We start from the raw sequence: 22,202 nt of genomic DNA, 5'->3' as shown, positions 1-22,202 counted from the left end.
CGGTTATTCTCATCAATTTTTATATCCACTTTCTTTCTTTCACTTTGTAACTTCTCTAATTGCTAGGTCGAGACCTCGCTGAAAACTTCCATGCTCTAGATCTTCCGCGACCTCGTTTTGGACTAAGTTGTGGTCCTGAATGCGTGTAGCTTTCGCGAGCTTGATTCTACCAAGAAGAGTCATTGGACTTAATGGACCTGAATGCAATCCTTGCTTCCTTAAACTCGGCTGCAATTCAACGCGAGCATGGGTGCAATCCTTGCTCCTTTGAACAGTCGGAGTCGACTGACTTCTCAACCAAAAGGCAGCCCCTTTTGCAGCGCTGCTAGGAAAAGTGCAAACAAATCTTTTTTACCGCCTTCCATGTTTGACGAGCCTCGTTTACATTCTATCCTCGCGCTTAGATAAATATTTTCGCCGTGCATATTTACTACAACTTCAAAGGACGAGATTGGTGCAATTTGTTGCCGTTCTTAGTGTGTAGTTTTGGTAGACGTTTATAATTGGAGTAGTCAAAAAATTGAGCCTGACAATGGAGGTAAAAATGCGTGTGTAAGGCTAGCGTGTTTTAGAGAAGGATTTGTGTGCGGAATAGTCGAGGGTTGGACCATGTATTTTAATTATTAACCCTTTGAAGGGCGTATATATACGAGAAATGGGCTCAGAGAAATGTTTATATTCGTTAAATCAATTTTTAAAAAATATCCGCTTATAAAGGATGGTGAGACGAAACCTTTTTATATTTACAGTTTATTCATAGAATGTTTAGTTTCGAAAATAAAAATTGAAATGTTAGAAGTTCGTTGCAAAAATTGAATTTCAGGAAAAAGATCTTTCAAGTTTTCAATGTCTATCTTTGAAACTAAACGTCGCATGAATAAACTGTAAATATACAAAAGTTCCGTCTTATCATTTCCTATAAGCTGATATTTTTTTTAAATTCACACCTCCAGCAAAAATCGCCTCGTAGCCAAAGGGTTAATTACTAAACATTAATGGTGATGAAAACAATAATATGAACCGCTGTTATGGCGTGTTAGATCAAACGAGAAACAATCGAATCGTCCTCGGCACGAGAAGGTGTCGACGCTCGTCTCAAGGGAATAAACGCGGGGGAGCGTACGCGTTGCGTTTACCAGGTCCCAGGACACGGTGAACGTTTATCTCGGCCACGGGCGCGACAAAGGCGCGTAATGAGAACATGTGCTGGCTGCAGGAAGCATCCTAGGCTTCATTAGCGAACCTGTTTCTGTCCACGAGGCGCATTGTGCCACCTAACCGTCTGCACCGCGGCCGATACACTGACGCGTTGCGTGGTGCGCGCATTCTTTGCTATCGCGACGAACGCGTAGCCCGCGGTTATTTGTTACCGGCACCGAACATGAATTCCTAATTGCGGAAATGAGGCCCAGCCACCGTTGCATGATCGTTACCGTCAACGACCCGACACTCGGGGGTGGTTTGAATGTCGCAGCAAATAATGCTCAGGAGGTTACTTCGAAACGTTCCCGCGAGAATCGCTGGGGTGACCGAGTCCCCAAAACAGTTGGCTAGATGGATATTCGAGGAAGCTTGGATTCGTCGAATTGACGAGGATCGGTATCTGTATTAACCCCGGTGCTAATTAATCTTCTATTGGAATGTTTCTCGAAGTTTGCCACGCGAACAATTTTGAAATTGATTTAAAAGTGAATCTTAGCTCTTTGGCGAGAGTTTGTCGTTCCTTGTGTTAGATGCTACGCGGAAGAATTTCTCGTTATCCATCGTGTTCTTCTTAAGTGGATTCGATTAGCGCAACCTCGGGATGGCCACTAACGCCAGCCTCGAGTACTCGATCAAAGGCGATCGAATTGCCTAGATTTTACGATCGATTCGGGACGCGTTGAAACGGGCGGCAAAGAGTCCTTTGGAATTGAAAATGAGATCGTCGCGAATCCGTCGACTGGCTTAATCTTTCATTTGTGGTGAGTTCGTATAGGGTGAGTTTGGAAAAGACAAGTATTTGGAATATGTACACTATTAATTGACAATTTGGGGACTGTTCGTTGGTACATTTCGAAGTAAAAAGGAGGGAGAGTCATAATTACATGCAAATTTAATTGGGCCATTTCGAACAAACAATTTTTGTAGCAAAAGTGAATTCAATTAATTTAAAACAAAATTTAATTAACTTGAATTTATTTCCATTTAATAAATGTCATTCCATTTAAATTTATTCCTGCTTGTAATATCGACCGTTTCAAACGAGCCAATTAAGTTTGTTGAACATCTGTTCAATATAATTAATTATTGAAAGATTCGGCCGGATCATTCGTCGATAATTTTCAACTTTAAATTAAATATAAATATTTCTTTTATGATCTATGCAATACTGTAGATCAAACTAAAATAAAATAGAACTATGAATACGTTACGAATATTTATACACTCTACAATAAACATCAAATAAAATATAAAATACCACCTAAATTAATGTCAAATTATTTTGATAATTTTTAGTACTCAAGGAAAAAAGCTTCAAAATTAAAATGATAAAACTGAGGAATTCGTAGATAGAATGCGAATATCAGCCTCGCAATTATACCATTATTGTCCCTCACGGGTGAGTAACATCGCGCTACTGGAACATGCAATTAACTCGTCAAAACAACGCGTATTGGTACACGTGGAACACCCACTATCTTCCCACAAACATTAAGACTTTCGAACGTTTAAATTCAACTGCAACACCCGTACAGGCACGAACTCTCAAATAAATTATCCTGGCCAGAGCCAATCGAAATGATCCTCGGAAATTAAGCTGCCACGACTAATACTTATGATAGTGCCTATCATGAGAACCTAATAACAAACTCACTATGTCATTGGCGAAAAATGTACTTAAGCAAACGCTTGGAGATCTATTGATTCTGAGAACGTTGAAAAATATACTAGTTTCGGTATTTGACAACGCGGAATCGACGCTCCGAGAAAAACAATGTAAGGGGGCGCAATATTTATCTTGAACGATTAATAGGCATCATAATCGAGCCCACGAAGCAGGCACGGTATTTGCTCAGATCTCGTTGATTCCGATATGAACATAGAGACGCAAAAATATGTATACTTACCCTCGTCCTCCGAGCTGTCACGCAGCTCTTCTATCGATATTAGAAACGTCGTGACGCTCTGCCAACATTAAACGTTCCATTTCTCGGTTCGTATGACGCGAAATTACGCGCACAATTCCGAATTGTCGTGTATATCAACAATCATCCGACGTTTTCATCTTCGACCTTGGTAAACGCGTCGATATTCGAGTGTATACCAATTAAATATTCAATTAACTACCACCTGTCTAATTCGCAACGATACCCGACGCTGGCCACAGCTGTTCGCGAAGGTGTTATAATTGTAAACCATGATCGACATCACTTTTCAGCGAATGATGTTTACCTGTATTCGCGAGTCAACTGAAAATTGTCGGTAACAAATGTTTGAAAATCGCCGCTGTTTGTCAAAGCGACGCAGCGTCAATACGCGCGGGTAGAGTGTGGTGAAAACTGCGCGAGTAAATATGTAAAAATATCCATTCGCGACGACGATTTAATTCTGCACGGTGTAAAAGCTGTTGTATCAGTTGAGCAAATACACGCGGAATGCGAAATATTAGAGGGGACGAAAATACTTTCAAATTAACGAACACTCTCCGATAGAACATTTTAACAATATTTTAAATGATTTAAGTGGTCAATAATTGAGGTTCGATTTAGTTTACTACTATCTGTACAACATGCACAACAAATATAATTGTTAATTCTTGAATAGCCACTCACAGAAACTCTTCTGCGAACATTAGGAAGCATATTTTCACCTCGTCGCAGGACAACGATTCGAAAGATCCGGTGATTATTGTCATCGCTCGCCATGCTTCCGAACAATTTCGTTCTCGCACCCCAAATGAGCGAACAGGGCGTAAAAAAAAAGAACTCGTGGATTTCCCTCGTTAACGGGACGCGTTCTGAATCGACGCTTACGCCGTTGCCGGCATCAAAGCATCGCATTCAGTTTACCCAAAACAATTACGCGAAACCGAAGGCCTTTCTCTGCGGAACGGGGCACATCAAAGAGGCGCGGCCGTCGTCGTCATTAAGCAACGACGTCATTAAGCTTTCGGGATACCGGCACTTTGAATCATCGGCTCGCGGCACGCGTGCAAGTCCGCGAGAGGATCGTTCAAGACCGACGACAGCCTCGCCGACGTTGACTCTCCAGAAGCCTCTAATCCATTGTAACTAAGATCAAAAACGAGAGAAACTGTCGATTTTACAAACGCAAACTCACCCCCCTTTGGTCCCCGTTTGCGTTCAAGTGCAGGGGTAGGGCGCCCCCTCGAGGTCTGGAGGGGCGGCAAGAAAAAGAAACGAACACTCGAGGGTTCCCGCGGAGTGGCGCGCAACGCTTGGAAGTTCGAGGAGCTTTCGGTCCAGGCGAAGAATAGGAAAGAGCTAACGCGGAGAGGAGGACGGCACGTGTTGAATTTCCCTCTTTCTTCTCCTCTCGCCATTCTTCGCTACGTCAACTCCGGGCTGTCCTGGCGCTCGCTTGCTCTTTACGGCTCCGAGAGTCGCGCGTATTTGTTTTCCGCGCCCTAACAACGGCCCACCGGGGGTGGCGGCGGTGGCCGTCTCTCTTAAGCTCCGTTTTCACGTAACGCAAAGTCGGTTTTAATCTGGGGACGAGCTGGGTGGAAATACACAAACTTTGACAGTACATCTTAAAATTTACTCTTTGAGGCACACGATTATAAAAGAAAAAGAAAATTCAAGCTGCACAGAAGAACAGTGTCAACAACTTACTAACCCATTTTGACTTGTATACATTTCTGATTCCATTTATTGTACTTTTAGTGTTAATTCATACTATTGCCATATGAATGAAAAACTTTAATACTAAACCTACCACGATCGGTCAAATGATCGTTTCCAAATTTTTGGGTAGAGTTTTTATGTGCAACATATGAATTATACACAATTGTTTCATGGATTACTCAATTTAAATTCACGTAAAATATTGTTGTATTTAATTAAAAGATGCGTCTTCAAAACTTGTAATTTGTCTCATCAAAGTAGAAATAGTTACAAGTGAACGTCGGTAGGTTTAGTGTTAAATAAAATAATAAAGCTAAGCAAAAGGTGGGATAGTTTTTAACCCACCTAACTGTAAAGAGTTAAAGGGGGTATGTTATATCTACATACTATATGAGTTTGATCCCTGACTATTTGATTTTTAATAGTTTGTCACTGTTTTCTACTTAATTCTCCATAAACAATGTCTTCCAAAGCGTTAAGAGCCTCCAGAGTCGCATCACTCAATACCGTACAGCTTCCTGACAAATTATCAAGACGCGAAACAATTTGTCGACGGAGCCGTCATTGAAAAATCGCGACAACAGCGGTACTCGACATTCTAAAGTCGCGACTTAACGTTCGCGTCACGTGAAAACGGACTTTTAAAGCCGAGTACACAGGAACGAAACAACCCCCGAGACGCGTGTACGTCGGAATACAAATCTCGCGGGCGCTTGCATGTACACGAGTACGTCGGAATGGCCACGCTCGTCCCCGTGTGTCTTGCCAACCCCGCTGGTTAGGTTGGGGACGTTTGACTCTTCCTTTCTTTCATTTCCCGCCCGCTCTGCAAACCCCTCTCGTCGTTCCACAGCTTCTGCTCCGTCTTTCTCCGTCTGTCGCGCCCTCGCCGCCGGCTCGTTCCTCGTTTGCCCCATTCATCGAGTTTATCCGCTTGCCCAAGTTCCTTAATTAAACCCTGAAGATTGTCTGCAAAAAGGACATCGCCCAGTGCCCTCGACGTCTACGAACATTACGAATTGGACGACGAGGGGGACATGAAAGACACGGATACGACCGAACGGGGGACCGCTGGCGTTGCAGGGGAACGCCGAATGAAAACACACGAGCGTCGTCTGTCGAGCATCTATAATGGCAATTTCTTGCGGGGCTTTAATCAAGACATCGAACGATCAGCGACAAAAATGACTCCCTCGGATAATTGGCTCCATTGTTTTTGTCGCCTATGGGGGAAACGGAGCGCGGCTGGTACGTTAAAATTAGATGGCGTGTATCGCGGAGAATATTATAACCGAAGCTTCTGGCCGTTGGATTCAACCTGTTCGATACGTTCTGCTGCGGTACCACGCGTTGAATGGAAATTTAATTCCAGGGGATTTTTAAAATTAACTTTTGATGTGACATTAAAGTATAAAGCAGTCGAGAACCATGATAAACAATAACAGTAGTATTTAAAGTGAAATCTGTAGGAGAGCCCCGCGTCATTGAATTACGCGGTTTTCCCCGACACTCGACGATCAGAGACGCAATAAAATACCGAGGGGTAAAAGAACTTCCATCCAGCCCTTTCCGGTTCCACGAATGTGAGTGTTTGGTAGGAAGGCACCCTTGCGCTACGGGCGGATAGAGGAGGAAAACTAGCGAAGGGTGGTCGAAAGGGGGATAAAGAAACCTAACCCAGACAAAGTGCAAAAATATGGAGGGAAAAGAGAGACGAGTCCAGATTGAAACAGATGGAAAACAGGGGAGCAAAGGACGGAGAGGGAGAGTGGTGGGCAGAGGAACGCGTCAAGACGAGGAAAGAGGAAACAATAAGCTAAGGGTGTGTGTGCGCGAGTCAAAGTGGTCCAAGGAATAATAACGCGACACAAGAAGAGAAAGGAACACATACGTGTGACGAAAAAGCGGAAACAAGACAAGGATGAGACGGAAGGCGAAAGTGTATACACTCGCGAGGTGTGTTAAGGCATCGAATCGATACATTCCTCCGCCACGAAGAGGGGCAACAGATACGTGCTGATGTCGCGGAAAGGTCCTTCCTCGCAAACACTCGAAAAGCAACGCTCTGGAAAGGTGACGGAAAAAAGCTGAGACTCCCTTATAGTTGCACTTTATGCAGTTTCGCGCCCCCTCGAGGAAAGGGCGCCTCTCGAGGGGTGAGGATCGGCCATCGATCCGTCTAGTAGCGAATTCAGTGAACGATGCCCGACGTTCTCGTCACGGCAGAATGCCTTGCTGTCGGCTAATTATCCCCTCGTCGATCGTTTAACGCATCGATTCCTTCTTCCGGAACAGCGGAGAACGAACAAAACGTTACGGCGATATCGGTCGAGTGTAACGGAATCGTTGCGGGGAACTCGTAATTCTCAAATTCAATGCCGTTTCAGGGACAATATACATCCCGTCGCGGAATCGAGGCACGGGGGCGGTTAACCGTGGAAACGAAACGACATTGATCTTTCACGAATTTGAATCGCGCGCTCTTTCAGCCGTGAGCGATTAACGCTTTGCGGTCCGTCGACGGCGCGATGCAGCCTCAATCTAAATTGACCACATTGCGAAGCACTTATAATATTTAGTGTATTCCACAGGTTTATCTGAAATACGCACAATCTGATCCATCCGTATATGGCTTTGCATTTACCCAACGGCCACTCATCATAAATAAACAAAGAGAAATGATACCAGAAATTGATACCGCGTTGAAATGAAAAATGAATACAGTAAATCCAATAAAACGAAACTTCGCAGAAATTTCAAGAGACGTCAAAGGAAATCTACGTTATCTCGACGACGTTAACTCTACAGTGTGCAATTTTTCAAATCGAGGAAACACGAATAACACTCTACCGCAAGAATTCTGATGGCAACTGTCAGATTTGGCGCAAACATAATTATCTTCAATGGTGCTGCGACCTTTTTATAACGTACATGTCTTATTTCTGTTGGGAACAGCGCATAAATTGCTGTTTATGATGTTATGTAATAAAATATCAAAGAAAAATGCGGTTGTTGCATATGTGCATCAATGCGCACTGTAGAGTTAAAAGTACTATTAGGTTGGTAGGAAAATAATGTTGGTTTCCAAACTATATATTTAAATCCACATATCACAAATTGACTTTCCTAGCTGTCTCGGGTGGTCAATAACAGTTGGATATCGAACCGTTGTTCGTGAATCAGCTTCAATCATTGCCTTCAATTCGAAATCTCCACTTCGAAATTTGTTGAGCCAACGCTGCACCGTACTGTTCATTTACGGTGTCTTCTCCAAATCCATCATTGATATTACGAGTCGCAGTTGCAGCTTTATTACCCAGTTTATATTCATATAAGAATATTTCACGAACTCGCTTAGTATCCATTGCGAAGTAAATAACTTGAAGTGAGCACTAATTAACGGTAAAAACAAAAGCATACCTATCACTGTAAGATGATATTGGAACGTACATAGAATAAAGTAAACTGTTATCCCAAAACCAAGCGTCCAAGCTCAAAAGTTCGAAAACCGACATTAATTTCTTACCAAGCTAATGAATTCGCGAGATCTCGAGGGGCAACGTTTTCAGAGGGAACCCTTCCGCGGCCCCCCTGTCTACCCCCGAGGGCAGTGATTAAAATTATTGCCCGAGCCAAAGTCAACACGCCGCTCGAACAAAGGATAAACACATTCGTGGGCAGCGGTACACGAGAAGTGGCGCATCCCAGTCCTCGCGATTAGCATCGCAAAATATTTCTCGTCTCCCCTGGCGAGGCTCGAGTCGCGTCGTTTGTACGCGGTGTTCGGGGGCCGCGTTTTATATTGCTTTCCTGTGATCTCGCGTCGAGGACGAGGAGCACAGCGAGGAGGGCGCAAAAGGCTGTGCGCGACACGCGGCAGCGAGACGAGCAGGAGGAGAAAGCAGAAACCATAGGAGGATGAGTAAAAAGCTTTGGTGGAAAGTTGCCGCAGGCGCGCTTTGTAGTTATGGACAAGTTGCACGGTTGGTGACGAGCAAAAGAGGCAATTTGTTAGAAGAGGAGCGCGTTTGTCGCGCGCGATACATTTAGGATTCCACCCCTGCCCCGTGATCCGTTCCTTTTTCTTGGTCCTTTTCCTGCTCGTTTCACCTCATCTGCTCTTACAAAACGGCGTGGGAGGAGGGAACGTTTCTTGCCTTCTCTTGGGTCCTTTCTTTTCACACAGTCCCCTGTTTTGTGGCTGTGTCCTCCTTCTTTATGGAGGTTTTGCTTCCAATTCATAAATCAGTGTTAACGAGTCGACTGTCGTGTACGATGCAATGGTAAGTTTCAGAATTTAAACATCATTCTAGTTCGAAGCGACAGAAATTCGTCTAATAAATTTTCTTCATCACTGGCGGACCGCTACAACCCTCTTCATATTCACCACAGACACCAATGTCATTTCCATCCTCCATGTATACAAAGAGAAGCGCTTTCGTCGTGCGCGATTGAGGATACTCCACGTCTCGCTATCCTTTCCTTTTTCTCCGTTTATCTTTTTCCCGCTCATTTCACCTCATCTGCTTCTACAAAGTGGAGGGAAACGTTTCTTGCCTTCTGCTGGTCCTTTCTACAGCGTGCCCTCCCCTCCACTTGTTTCGTTCCTGTGTTCTCTTTCTCTCTGTGGGTTTTGCTCGCGACCGACAATCGGTGTTAAAGTGCGTGAACGCACTCGAAGCACGCGCGCCCGCTTGCGAGCATAGGAGGCACGCACCGCGACCCACTCGAAAACAAACGGTGGGTACTCGTCCCGACACGGCGTGACTTAATTAATGGAAGCGCGAGAAGTGTCGACAAAGTCGTCTTTGTCGAGAAGTTCGCGGGACTGGGTCAATAAAGACGCGAGACTACCGGCTGTTTCGACTAATTGCCGCCTCCTACGTCGATCTTTCGAACAGCGCGCTCGAGATCATCGACTACCGAATCGAGCCACGACCCAGGCTATTGGGTACTTTATTCGATAGATTCGAGGGTCACAACGTCGGATTTTACAATGACGATAATTTTATATTTGAATGCCACTAATTGGAAATCATTATTCGATTATTAGCATTTGAATTGGGGTAATGTTTGAATACAGAAAAATTGGACAAGCAATCCCAAAACCTCAGCCCTTGCTGCGGACAGTAACTCGTTCCAAGTCTGTTCAACGATTATCTTTTCCGCGAATTGATCTGCAAATTGCATAGATTGCGTGGAAGTTGTTACGTGCACGTGCACCCTAGAATTGCTACCTTTATACATTAGAAGAGATTACCGGCAATAGAACAGAAGGAGCGGATAATGGGCGACATTTTATCCGAATGATAGACAACGAATAAAATCAATGTTTAACAATTTATTCGTGACGTTAAACAATTTTTATTTGTTCACTGTGGAATATCATAATCTGATAATCATAATTCTCATTTCTATTCAACGAATTTTCACCTTTTATATAGACAAGAATTTTGTCCATCTCAGGTAATAGGAGACACTGAATCGTCTACAGGTTTCATTTTTTGGATGTTTCGTCCGTTTGCTTGAAGAATGTTTTGGACCTTCCTCGTGCCACATGGCGTTGAAGAGATTGTTCGTGAAATTCGGAATTTCCGGTTGGAAACCGAGAAGGCGGGATCCCTAACCGAGAAATGAAATTGGAGTCGTGAACCAGAATAGTGATAACGCCAGTGCGTATACTCAAAAGCCGTATTTTAGACGCCACAATGACGACGTTGCTAAACTATGTTAATTCAGGCAGGATGACTAAGTTATTAGAGTAAATGTTTTTTACCCTGAAACAAATTGAACATAGAACTCGCTGTTCTTTTACACGACCATCACCAATAGAGTGTGTTAATCTCTCAAAGAAATCTTTCTTAACGCTGCAATGAACAATATGTTTCTTTCAAAATTTTTAATTTAACTGTTTTCTAAATACTTATGAAGTAGTCCATTTTTCTCATATTATACCACACTTTTCAGAATAAGGACAAATATATTACAACTCGTAGCATCTTTTTCCTCTTCTGGTCTATCGCGTCCGAACGAGGTTTATCGTCGACCCTTGAAAATAAATAGCTACCCACCAAATAAGCCCCTTATCTGCCCCCATAAATAGAAAATAGCTCGACTCGATAAGTCCCCGTTAAGATGCTTCGTACCGCTTCCAGACACACGTCGACCAACATTTTTCATGGATTTAATTAAATTCTGACTCGTAAAACGGGTATTCACACCAACGATTAAATCTAAACGATTACCCTGTAACAAAAGCTATTTAATCATAATGAATTAAATATAAGTATAAATACAAACATAATTAAATATAAAAGAATCTTCTACAACCGTCTTTCTAAACAGAACAAAAACATTGGTTATTGGATAAATTCTTACATTATGCAAACAAAAAGTAATACTGAGCGTACATATTAATTGTTCTACGAGATGACGATGTGTTGATATTTGTACTTTTTTTCTGAAGAAAGGAAATTATGTGTTCATTTCCACTTAAGTCAATGAATAGTAAATATTGCTTGCAAGATACCTTCGTGTTTTAAAATATATAAAACGAAATGTAAAAAAATACACAAGACCAGAAATCCGTGTTATCGATGATCGTCCTTTCAATAATTGATAGTTTTATATCGTTGCATGTCTCTATCAACGCATCCTGGTGCATCATCATATCACACATGGTGTTACCGTATGCACAGTGTGATTCATGGTCACGGTGAAATCATAAATAATCGCTCAACAATAGCGTGCAAACATACACTAGCTCATTATTCTCTGTAGACATTTGGAGCAAGCCTGTTATACCTGGAAAATTATGCTCTGCGCGTTTATTACCTAAAAACCGTATTAACTCTTTCATTCACTGGTCATTTAAAACATAGAAGACAAATTGTTTGTATTTCCTACATTAGATCATAAATAATTGATTCATCAAAACAATCATTTCCATTATTATACAAATTTTGAAATGTAGATAACATTAATATCTCATTGAATAATTCTAAATATTTAGCCGGATGTAAACGGTGGAAACGAAAAGGTTAAACGCGAAAATTCCTGATTATTAAGCACCGTACACAAACAAGCATCGAGGATGCGCGATCTCATCTAAACAAGGTTTCAGTTTTCATCAAACACGCACCGTGGATCCAATTACTGCTTCTTTACCCGGTAGCTACGTGAAACGTATCACGCGATCAAAAATAATACACAGAAATATTAATCGCAGTACTCAGTGTAAAATGAATTTAAAAAGAAAACGCTGCACAAGTTTGCTCGCGCTCCAAAGCGTGTTCTTTCGTTTAATTCACAGAACTATCCGAGGCAACGATTCGTGGTATATTAACCGTACGGCAGATACGCATCCACGAGAACCTCTCATAAATTGTCAGAATTAATTGGAAAAATGTAGCGATCAATCGAGCGTAGGTAATTTAACGCAGGCACGGTACCGGTGTGTGTAATGACTCGTCCGATACAGTTTACGTCTAAACACAGTTACCTGTGCCCAATTAACCGCGGTTAACGCGGAAGTAGCGTGGAAACGCGACGAAAAAAAAACAATTGAAAACGGTAGTCGATACGGCACGAAACACTTTTTCATTCGGAGCACACAAATCTTTTCACGGAGCGCATTCGAAAAGAACGTGACGTATAACGCTTTATTGCACGACGAATTGACAGAGAGGGAACCTGTTTCACGGTCGATCGAGACGAACGGTCACGTCTCGTATAGTTTGCGTCGCGTTAAACGTGAAATAGGTCCCCGAAACGACGAAAGAAGCGAGTAAAAGCAAAGTCTGCTACGGTGACACCCACCTTGCCAGTGGACCACTCCTCTTCGCTCGTTGACCCAAAATCTTCTCGACCACGGTGACATTTCCGCTTCTCGCTGCCTCTAGCAGCTCCTGGTCCTTCCCCATGGTCCATTTACACCGTAATCAACGGCTGGTGTTCACCTGCACACTTGTCAATTTCTGTTTTTACTACGATTACTCGCGTTTCATTGATCCAGCGTGGCCATCTTGGGGCCGACTGCGTCGCCACCTCGCGGTCACTTCGCGAACACTGCAGCGCGCGATAGAGAAGGGATATACCGTAGCCCGTGATTATTGGCCGCTTGAAAGCGAGACGGAACGACATACACCGAGGACTCGATGTGTACCGCGCTCAGGCATGTAGCCGACTGTCAAGTGCCAGCTGTTGCGCCGTACTGATTTTCCGTAACTTCACGCCGACACGGCTCGCCAGCAATTTAATTGAATAAGTGTGTCACGGGGCTCGTAACGTCGATCGACATGAGTCGTCGACTTATCAGAGACCCACTGATCCTTCTATTACTCGTCGGTAGCAGTTTGGCCGTGGTGAAAAATACCAAAACCTTGTCTCTCAAAGGTAAGCACATAACCTCAAACTTCCATTATTCTTATTCGCGATTTTCTTATTCGAAACGATACATTCGACGGGTCTTCGTTCTGTTTTTACATTCGATCAATTTTTTTACGTATGGTGAACAACCGTGTTACGTTCGGTGGAATATCGGAATTGTTTTCCTAACCAATGTCAACATTTTGCGTTGTTGATATACAGTTCTCAGACAAAAGCATTAACGCCCCATTGTTTTACAAGATTAAGATTTGGGACGTATTGACCTACAGCGTTTGTTACACCGTAATTTATATTTGAAATAATATTATTTTTAGGCAATTAAATAAGAATTTTTGATATTTAGTTATTAAATCCCCTCTCTAAGAAACGTATTTTATCCTTTTAGGCATTAAAAGTGTTTCTTAGGCATTTCTGTTGCGAACTCAAGGTCTTTCCATTTTTGTAAAAGTACATGCTCCACTATTTCTCGATACAGTGATTCTGACTCTTTTTTCTAGTTTCTCTATTTCATTGAATTCGTATCTAGGATTTGTTGTATCAGCCTTGTAAGCATTTCTTTTGTTCGATACTGTAAGCATGCAGGTTGTTCCAAAATTGTTTAGTCAACATACACATGTCTCCAAATGCATTGCTTCCGAGATAGAGATATTGTAAATTGTACAATCAGTATTCAACATTTAAATAAATATTCATTAATTCATTAACTAAATGTAAATAGTCATAGCGAATATGAAGTATATAAGATATATTATCTTGAGGTTGAACTTGAAGTATACGAGATATATTATCTTGAGGTTGAACTTGAAGTTATCTCAAACACATTGTTCATTACAGACTATTTATCAATATATATACAATTTCAGTGACTGCTTAGGAGTTTATCATACAATTTAGAATATGCCAGGATTTTTTAACATGCCCAGTAGCAAGACAATGTGAAATTTTTTTTTAAGCTCGAGGTACCTATTTTAAACAACTCATCTAATGTGCATTTCTCAAGAACTATAACTCGGATAGAAGGAATTTATAAACTCACATTAGTAAAAGTTTTTATTAATATACTTAATAAAATGTGTTGGCATGGTTTACTGAAACATGTTAGGAGCACCTTGTAATCTTACCAATAGTTTCTGGAATAGGCTAAGTTCCCATTTATTGAACATAGCAAGAAGGCATTGGAATATGTTTCTTGTTAATTGTATGAAACATTAATAATAAAATGAAATAATGTGTTAATAGAAAAAACAATATAAAACAAATATCTAAATGTAAAGGAAAACTTTAATAAAGACAATTTTATTTGATAAACTTTTATTGTACATATTTTGTAGATATATCACAATGTGTAGTTTGTTTGTTTTGAACATTCACTACAATTACTACATACATATGTTATTACGAAAATAATACAGTTCAATTTGTCCTAGACCTTGAATTTGTTATTCTACAGCAAGACTTCTTAAACCATAAGTCGCGACCCCAAATGGGCTTAGCGAAATCTTGTGGTCGCGAGATTTTAATGTAAAATATTTAATATTCTCTTTTATTTATGTTATTGCAAAAAAATGCAGTTTTGATGAAAAACAGGGTATATAATTTTTGTAACTATAATAAATACAATTTTACAACTTTTTATGGTATGGTATTTTTTTTTTAGGTAATAATATATATATTGTTACCTAATCAATAAATCATCACAAAATATTTACATATCTTAATTTTATATTTTTTGAAAAAAAAAAAAAGTTTAAGAAGCTCTGCTCTACAGCATAAAATTTCCAAGATTTAATATGATATTTTTTAACGAACCATCACAAAAAATAAATTTTATGAAAAATACAAAAATAATCTATAATACGTTTTACAGATGGCAGCGTATTACAGGTGTCTTTTAATCATCCTACCGGTGATGCATACATTCAACGAATATCTATTGCCCCCGCTAGTAACGTTACTTGTAACATAACAAATGTTTCATCCGAGACTTCATTTATTATCGCTCAAATTCATACGTATCAATATAACGTCACGCTGTCTTATACTGAAGATGATCTTAATAAAGTTTCAAATAATAGCGTATTCGGATCAAATATCGGCCTTTTAATTAGACCAGGTTCAAACATAATGACGCAGCTGTACTTGAAAAATGATAACGTCCACCATGTGGACGCTCTACTTGTTGGTATTCCTTACAATGACAAAGGTGAGTACTCTTGATATTCATCTTGTATAAACACATTGATTTATACAATGTCGATCATCTTGTTGAATTAGACGTTTTAATTTAACTATATTGGACTTTGTATGGGTTTTGTAATTATACTCTGGAGAAATTTAAAGCAATTTCCAATCTTCTTTGATAAGCTGTAATATAGTAATAGTATCGTGGATTACTGCTTGACTCGCGGGTCACAGGTTGTCGATCACTGACATAGATCGTCATGCCTGGAAATATGTATTGTTTAAGTTATCAATTAATAAATTGGACTTTTGGAATGTCCAATATTTTCAGGGACGCCCTCTTATATTCCTTTTTAATAAAAACAAGGATGCCTTATCTATTAAGTGGTTCTTATCTCCATACTGTCGTTAAATACATATTTCTTCGCGTATCGCAATTTTTCGAATAAGCTGGTAACGATTATTCTACCGCCTCGTATATCGTCCATTATTTTTATTCAAGGAAATGTGGCAGTCAAATTGCTTCAACTTCTTCTTTGGAAATTGATTTCACAAAATTGTATTTAAGTCCTGAAATTACAGTTATTTTAAGTCCAGATCACTGCAATACCAACAGTTTAGTGTTTAAAATATGTATAAATATTCTGAAGTTGCATTCCTTTGCTAGGAATTAATTCTTAAAGAAAATTTTATTTTGGAGCAATTTGACCAACTTAGTCCCCTCGCAATAGAAATCGAACGGGTCGATAGTAAATTTCATAAGATAAAAACCGTCCAGCAATCTCGTCCATCAGATCATTGTTCTCTTCGCAGCACCCGTACCGGGTGGATGCAACATGGAATTCAATACCAAAATAGCTCCATATGCAAAGGTGGTCGCGGACGACACCACGGTGGTCGTCGACGTGCAACCAGCATCGATACCTTTTAACAACACCGCCCAACCGATTTGCGAAAAAAATAAGGTGGAGCTCGAAATCTATCAAATGTTCTTAAGCGAGCAGGACTTCACAATTGATAGCTATTTCATCGGTATTACAAATATGTTGACCGTGGAGGATATCATACAAAATGGTCGTAAGGTACTTCACTTTTTTGTCTCGTTTAAAATCGTTAGAATCGTATACATAGTGCTCTGGTCCGCTTCAGAAATTAATTTGGATTAGTATTCGAAAGGAATTAAGTAAGTTCATTTAAATGTCTGTGCCCTATTTGACTTTATTTTGACTAATTGAGCCAGAGTATTAGTATTCCGTTCGTCTGTTTACAAACATTCGTCTATATCTCGCTAACCTTGCTGATTAAACCTCCGTGGTTTATGAGTCATTTCAGTTCGTTGTTGCGATAAGAGCATTACTTGCCACGGTCATGTAGTATTCCTGTACTTGAAATGATGTAATGGCAAGTTATTTTAATTGCGAACAATTGTAAATCAAATAAAATCTATGATAAGATATTTGTTAAATATAGCAACTCAAATATCTTTGTTATTTTTAAAGATACATCAAATATCGTAAGGACAATGTTGAATGGTTTAATGGGGCTCACGTGATGCCAAAAACATTTTTGCTTTTGTAATTTTTTTTTTAAATATCAGGGTCACTTTCATTGTTTTTAATGGAACCGCTCTTTTTGAAACACCTACAATGATAGTCCCTTTCATTAGAAATTCAACGACCATAATTATTCAAGGTTATCTAAGGTCACGGACGGAGAAAACGTATAAGATTTACTACAATATGAAAGCAGAATACCTGTATTTCATAGATGTTGTAATGTAAAGTGGCTCTGAAGGAATGTTGAATTCTGACAAGTACATCCGAGGTAATATTCGTACATGCTGTGATGATATGCTGATGCATATCTTCACCTGTTATTAAAACATTCATGTATACGGTCTCTTTTAGCAGACATAGCGGAATCGCGTTTGGAAACATACTGATAGTAAATAAATTGAAACGGATGCCGTATATTGTTGTAAATGTAATACGTTTTCTCTGCCCGTGACCTTGAATGATCTCGAATAATTATGGTCGTTGAATTCCTAATGAAGGAACTATCATTGCAGGCGTTTCAGAAAGGATGGTTCCATTAAAAAAATGAAGATCACACTGATATCTTAAAAACAAAAATGTTTTTGGCATCGCGTGAGCCCCATTGAACCATTCAACTTTGTCCTTACAACATTTGATTTATCTTTAAAAATAACAAAGATATTTGAGGTGCTAATGTTAGGTGATTCACCCTGTATATCTTGAAAGAATGAGTTCACGATCATAATAACGAAGAATATTTTCTGATAGATATCGGGTTCACAAGCGTTAACACCAATGAGACGAGTCTTCAACGCGTACACCGGAACTGGATCGGTTTACGCAGCAGTGGCTAAATATGGAAATTATTCTGCATCTTATGTCCCTGGTTTCTCGTACGCTTGCAGTCCCCTGCTTTATCCAGAATCTTGTCAGCTTTTAAGTACGTTCCATCAATTTTTATCACAATTATCGATTGATAATAGAGCATGGAAAAAGTGGCCAAAATTAAAAATAGTAAACTTCATGTACATGTAAACTTTTACACAACGCCCCATACGACGACCATTTTAGAAATTCCTCACTCCAAGAAGATGACCTCCTGCAATTACTTTATCAAATAAAAATTCTATAAAACCAATAAGATAATTTTGGCCAAGTTTTGAGGTCAAGTTGTACACTGTGCATGGCCTCGAGAACCAGATTGCACATGTATTCCATTTCTTCTTTCAGCTGAAATTTTCCCGCGATTCGTTTGCGCTGGCTGCTTCTTCGTGGGCCTGTGGGCGGTTCTCCGTGGGCCATTTCTATCGATACCGACGTTCTTCACCGGAACTGTGATCGGTTACATTATCGCAGAAGCCAGCAAGGGCAGCTATAATCCATCAGGTAAGCATGCTCCCCTTTTTATGAATTCTTTGAAGCTACAAATTGTGCCCCCCTAGCCATCTAGATGTAGAAGAAGTTACTCAGAATAATCTCAAAAGTCGTAACGCCACCCAGTCAGTCCCATAAATATTCGTACCCACTATGTCTATTAAAGAAAAAGTTGTCTAAATTAAATGATAGGCTTAATGTTTTCAAATGAATGTTTCATAATAAATACATACATGAATAACCTTATGCATGTATAATGACAAATTTATTTGCAAACATGAAACCTATCATTTCATTTAGCCAATTTTGTTCAATAGACATAGAAGGTACCAATACTTATAATAAAAGAGTGATTGTATGTGTTCTGTTTTCAAGAAATACATTTTCGTGTCTTTTTCTTTTGTTTCAGCTAACATTGCGATTGCTCTAACAATAGGCATCACCTTTCTGCTACTGACGACGTGTTGCAGTGTCACATGGCCGCTCATTAACAAGCTGTTGTTAACTTTCAACGTAGGATTCTTCTTCGCTTGTGTCGCCTACTTCCGCTCCCCAGGTATTCCACTTATCTATAAGGATGTCAGAGAAATCCATCTCTTGAAATCCGTCTTTCCATACTTCATTTTCGTGACAATGCATCCAATCTTAATCTTCGTTACCTTTCTGAAAACTCCAATCACCGAATGTGAATTCCATCCGGGGAAATCTCTCCGTTATACACGCGGTCTCGAAAGCAAACGCGTGAAGCGACAGTAAACGTATCCGGAAATAAAGTATTCCATACGCGCGGCCAAAGAACGAGAGAGATCACGAGGGGTTGTAGCAAATTATAGGAAAATAATGAAAGCCGGCTTAAAAGCAGAGAGGAGCAAAAGAAATAGGGAGCGACCGAGGGTGAGAAAGAGAGAGCTCACTGCCCCGAATCGAAGTTAGTTCGAGTTTGGCGAAGGGATGAAGCACAGTCGGAGAGTCCCCCCCGTAGCTTTTATCAATGTTGCCCGCTCATGTGGAAACTTCGCCTACCGAATCCCCCCATGCAGCGGGCATTCGCGTTGCCTCCTACCTTTCACACCATACCGCGGCAACCACCCTCTCGCACACACGCACGCGCACAGCCGAGAAATCGTCGCGTGCAGACAGAAACCACCCCTGAACTCCCACGAAGCGATCTAACCAGTTTGGAAGATTCACATTTACCTAATTGTGCCCCCGTATTTATTTTGCGCTGGGACCTATTTAGATTACACGGTACGTGCATGCGTAACTGCACGAAGTATCGGTACGATCTACCCTGTCGACAGATGATCGGGCCTGTTCACCCTCTGCTGATTCTCCGTCTCGTCTTTGGTACAGTTTGATCGTGTTTGCGTGGTTCATGTGGGGTGTATTAGAACGATCCGGTCGAAACTTTGGATACAAATGAAAATAATTTAACACATTGTTGACCGGCAATTTTACACATCAATTTAAATAAACTCCAATAAACTTTATTTATATTTTACCAACATAATGAATTCAAATAAAATATTTTACATCCGTATCTCTTATATAACTATAAAATTTGGTTTATATCGCCCTGGATTTCATAAATTGAAACAGATAATGCAAGTGTAAATACGATTTTACTCGTAACCGGTCAACAATGTGATAATGGTCAATTTTTCTAATAAGAAATCGATTTTATTAAACGATCGTCGTAGCGTCGCTTTTCTAAAGCAGTGGCATTACCTCCAAGCCGACCTAGTCTTATTTTTTCGAATTTCTTTTTTTCCTCAATTTTTATCAACGAAGCAGTAAATTTTAGAGGCTTACTTTTCATCCTGTTCTCTTTTTAACAAGACTAATTACACAAAATTATCGCGAATTAACCCAAACCCTTTCGATGCAAAACCTGATCTACATCGTCAGTATAAGTGTGACCTAAGATATAATCTTAGCCTTACCAAAGGGAGTTTGTATGGTCAAATTTACGTACTGACCACGTTAAGTTGCCGAGTACTTACAAACTAGAGGGGACCGGGACAAAGGGACTACTATGTCGCTCGCTCCACCCAGTACATACATGGAACGTACGGACATGGAAAACTTAAGTACTTCGATCGCTGTAATATTTCACTCTTACGGCAATGCATTTCAATTGTGACTCGCTCTCGTCACTCTTTTGTTTCTCTTCGATTTTCTTTGTCAAGCGGTCAATAACAAAAATACGCATATCGCGAGGCAGAGCGGTGAATTTATTTCGAAGGCAACTTAACACGGTTGATCTGTAAGTATGAATGAGTGAAAAATGAAAATGGTATAGAACCAATGTGTAATGTGTGTAAGATGTTGAACGTGTGGAAGAAATATTCAGTTCATATGGAACGTGTGCTGGCGTTGGATAAGTATGGAAGTCACGTGAATTGTGTTTGCAATAAGTGAATGAAGACTTGAAATGTGAATGATCACTAATAGAATTCTTCTAGATGGTTTTCATTTTCTTTTCCAGATGAGTTTTTACTTGTACATAACAGTTGGATTTTCTGGACACTTTTCATACTGTTGTTCGTTATCATTACCTTCCTCACGGCAATATCGTTTCCCATTAGCTTGCCTGCTTCGTCTGCAATATTTTCAGCGTACATGATGATCTTGCCACTTGACTATTATTTTGGCTCTGCCCTGAAATACATCATCATAAACGTGATAAGAAGAATGACCGTCAAGGGCTTCGAACAGGCTGTTGTTCTACCTCCAGTTCAGGCAAAGGGTACTGTTTGCGTTAATTGCTGTTGTGCAAGGTGGTTTACTCGACTCTAATACGTTAAACGTCTTTGATTAGGGTTACAATATCTATTTATATATTTTTACAATTAAACATCTCGGCAAAAACATTTATAACTTAAAAGGGTAAATATGATAATAGAGGAAGTTTGACGCTTTTAGCGTCATCACAATTTCCTCAAATGGGCGTGCATGAATTTAGATGCATTAATATATGAGTAACAGTGGTTTTCACTCAAGATCTAAAAAAATAAATTCTGAAAGTTGGCCACCAAGAGAAGTAAACTTAGATAAAATTCATGAATTTTGATGAAGTTACAAAAATGGATACAACGATAAATGTTTGAAATTTACGAGAATATTTGTCTGGCAGACAACGTGTTAAGAGTATCCAAGTGAGCTACCTTGCACATCGAGATACATCGCGATTTATTAGACCTGCCCACGATGAAATTTCTCAGACTCTTATTCCATTTGGCACACGATGCTAGACTAAGTTGTACGAAAATAAAAAAAATAATTTTATAGTTAATAATTTTCGAGAGAAAATTTCTGGAATTCATCCTGGACAGAACTTGTATAAGTTAATGGTGAACACATGATTGAGGTATGTTTTCTTTCTTTTTAAGCAACGTTACATTTTCAGATATAACTTTCATCGTCATGTGGACATTATTCGCACTCTATGCTTTCGTAAAATATTGGTTGCCATCAAATACATTTGGAGTATCAGAGGAGACGCCTTTAATATCTGAATGAAAGGCTTCTTTGTGAAGTTATCATTATCTGCTTGTGCCCAAAGAAAAACTGAAAGCGAACTTTATGTTTTATTATATATATTTTGCAGTGTTGTCATTTTTCGTTTCATCTAGTATAAAGATGTCCTGTCAAAGAAATACAGGCGTCCTGGGACACCCTGTATACTTCACATAAATTAATGAAACAAGAACGAACCAGATTGAAGGACTGATACGTATACTTAATACCATAAGAGTTTAACTAAATAATTAATTTTTATAATATAAGGTGTTTTCAAGATATTTTTTATTAAGTTTATTCTCCTTCATTCCTCGCCGGAAATGACAACAAAAAATAGAAATCACTCGTGTAC

General features: G+C 39.9%; 2 protein-coding genes across 4 annotated transcripts in view; one reads left to right on the top strand and one right to left on the bottom strand.

Annotated features, from left to right (window-relative positions):
• The window catches only part of LOC128895831 (ankyrin repeat and SAM domain-containing protein 1A-like), a 64,943-nt gene extending 52,132 nt beyond the window's left edge, over positions 1-12,811 (bottom strand). For all 3 annotated transcript variants that reach the window (XM_054158769.1, XM_054158774.1, XM_054158783.1), the window contains exon 1: positions 12,669-12,811. In XM_054158769.1, coding sequence (XP_054014744.1) covers positions 12,669-12,772 — 104 coding nt within the window. In that variant the 5' untranslated portion in view covers positions 12,773-12,811. The remainder of the gene's footprint in view (positions 1-12,668) is intronic.
• A 198-nt stretch (positions 12,812-13,009) lies between these two features.
• On the top strand, positions 13,010-22,131 carry LOC128896210 (transmembrane 7 superfamily member 3-like). Its single transcript, XM_054159421.1, has 8 exons — positions 13,010-13,244; positions 15,106-15,441; positions 16,233-16,501; positions 17,723-17,894; positions 18,185-18,340; positions 18,738-18,884; positions 20,817-21,077; positions 21,738-22,131. The coding sequence occupies exons 1-8, from the start codon at positions 13,148-13,150 to the stop codon at positions 21,848-21,850; spliced, it is 1,551 nt and encodes a 516-aa protein (XP_054015396.1). The 5' UTR covers positions 13,010-13,147; the 3' UTR covers positions 21,851-22,131.
• Positions 22,132-22,202: the final 71 nt, after the last annotated feature.

This window comes from Hylaeus anthracinus, unplaced genomic scaffold (genome assembly GCF_026225885.1).
Source record: "Hylaeus anthracinus isolate JK02 unplaced genomic scaffold, UHH_iyHylAnth1.0_haploid 0, whole genome shotgun sequence".
In the NCBI taxonomy this organism is placed as follows: domain Eukaryota; kingdom Metazoa; phylum Arthropoda; class Insecta; order Hymenoptera; family Colletidae; genus Hylaeus; species Hylaeus anthracinus.
The sequence above is the reverse complement of the archived record's forward strand: the minus strand, read 5'-3'. Positions and strand labels throughout refer to the sequence as shown.

Coding starts and splice junctions, on each gene's coding strand:
- LOC128896210 (XM_054159421.1), top strand. CDS start 13,148: ATGAGTCGTCGACTTATCAGAGACCCACTGATCCTTCTATTACTCGTC. Junction 17,895..18,184: donor AGAATCTTGTCAGCTTTTAA/GTACGTTCCATC, acceptor TTCTTCTTTCAG/CTGAAATTTTCCCGCGATTC. Junction 18,885..20,816: donor CGCCTACTTCCGCTCCCCAG/GTATTCCACTTA, acceptor TTTCTTTTCCAG/ATGAGTTTTTACTTGTACAT.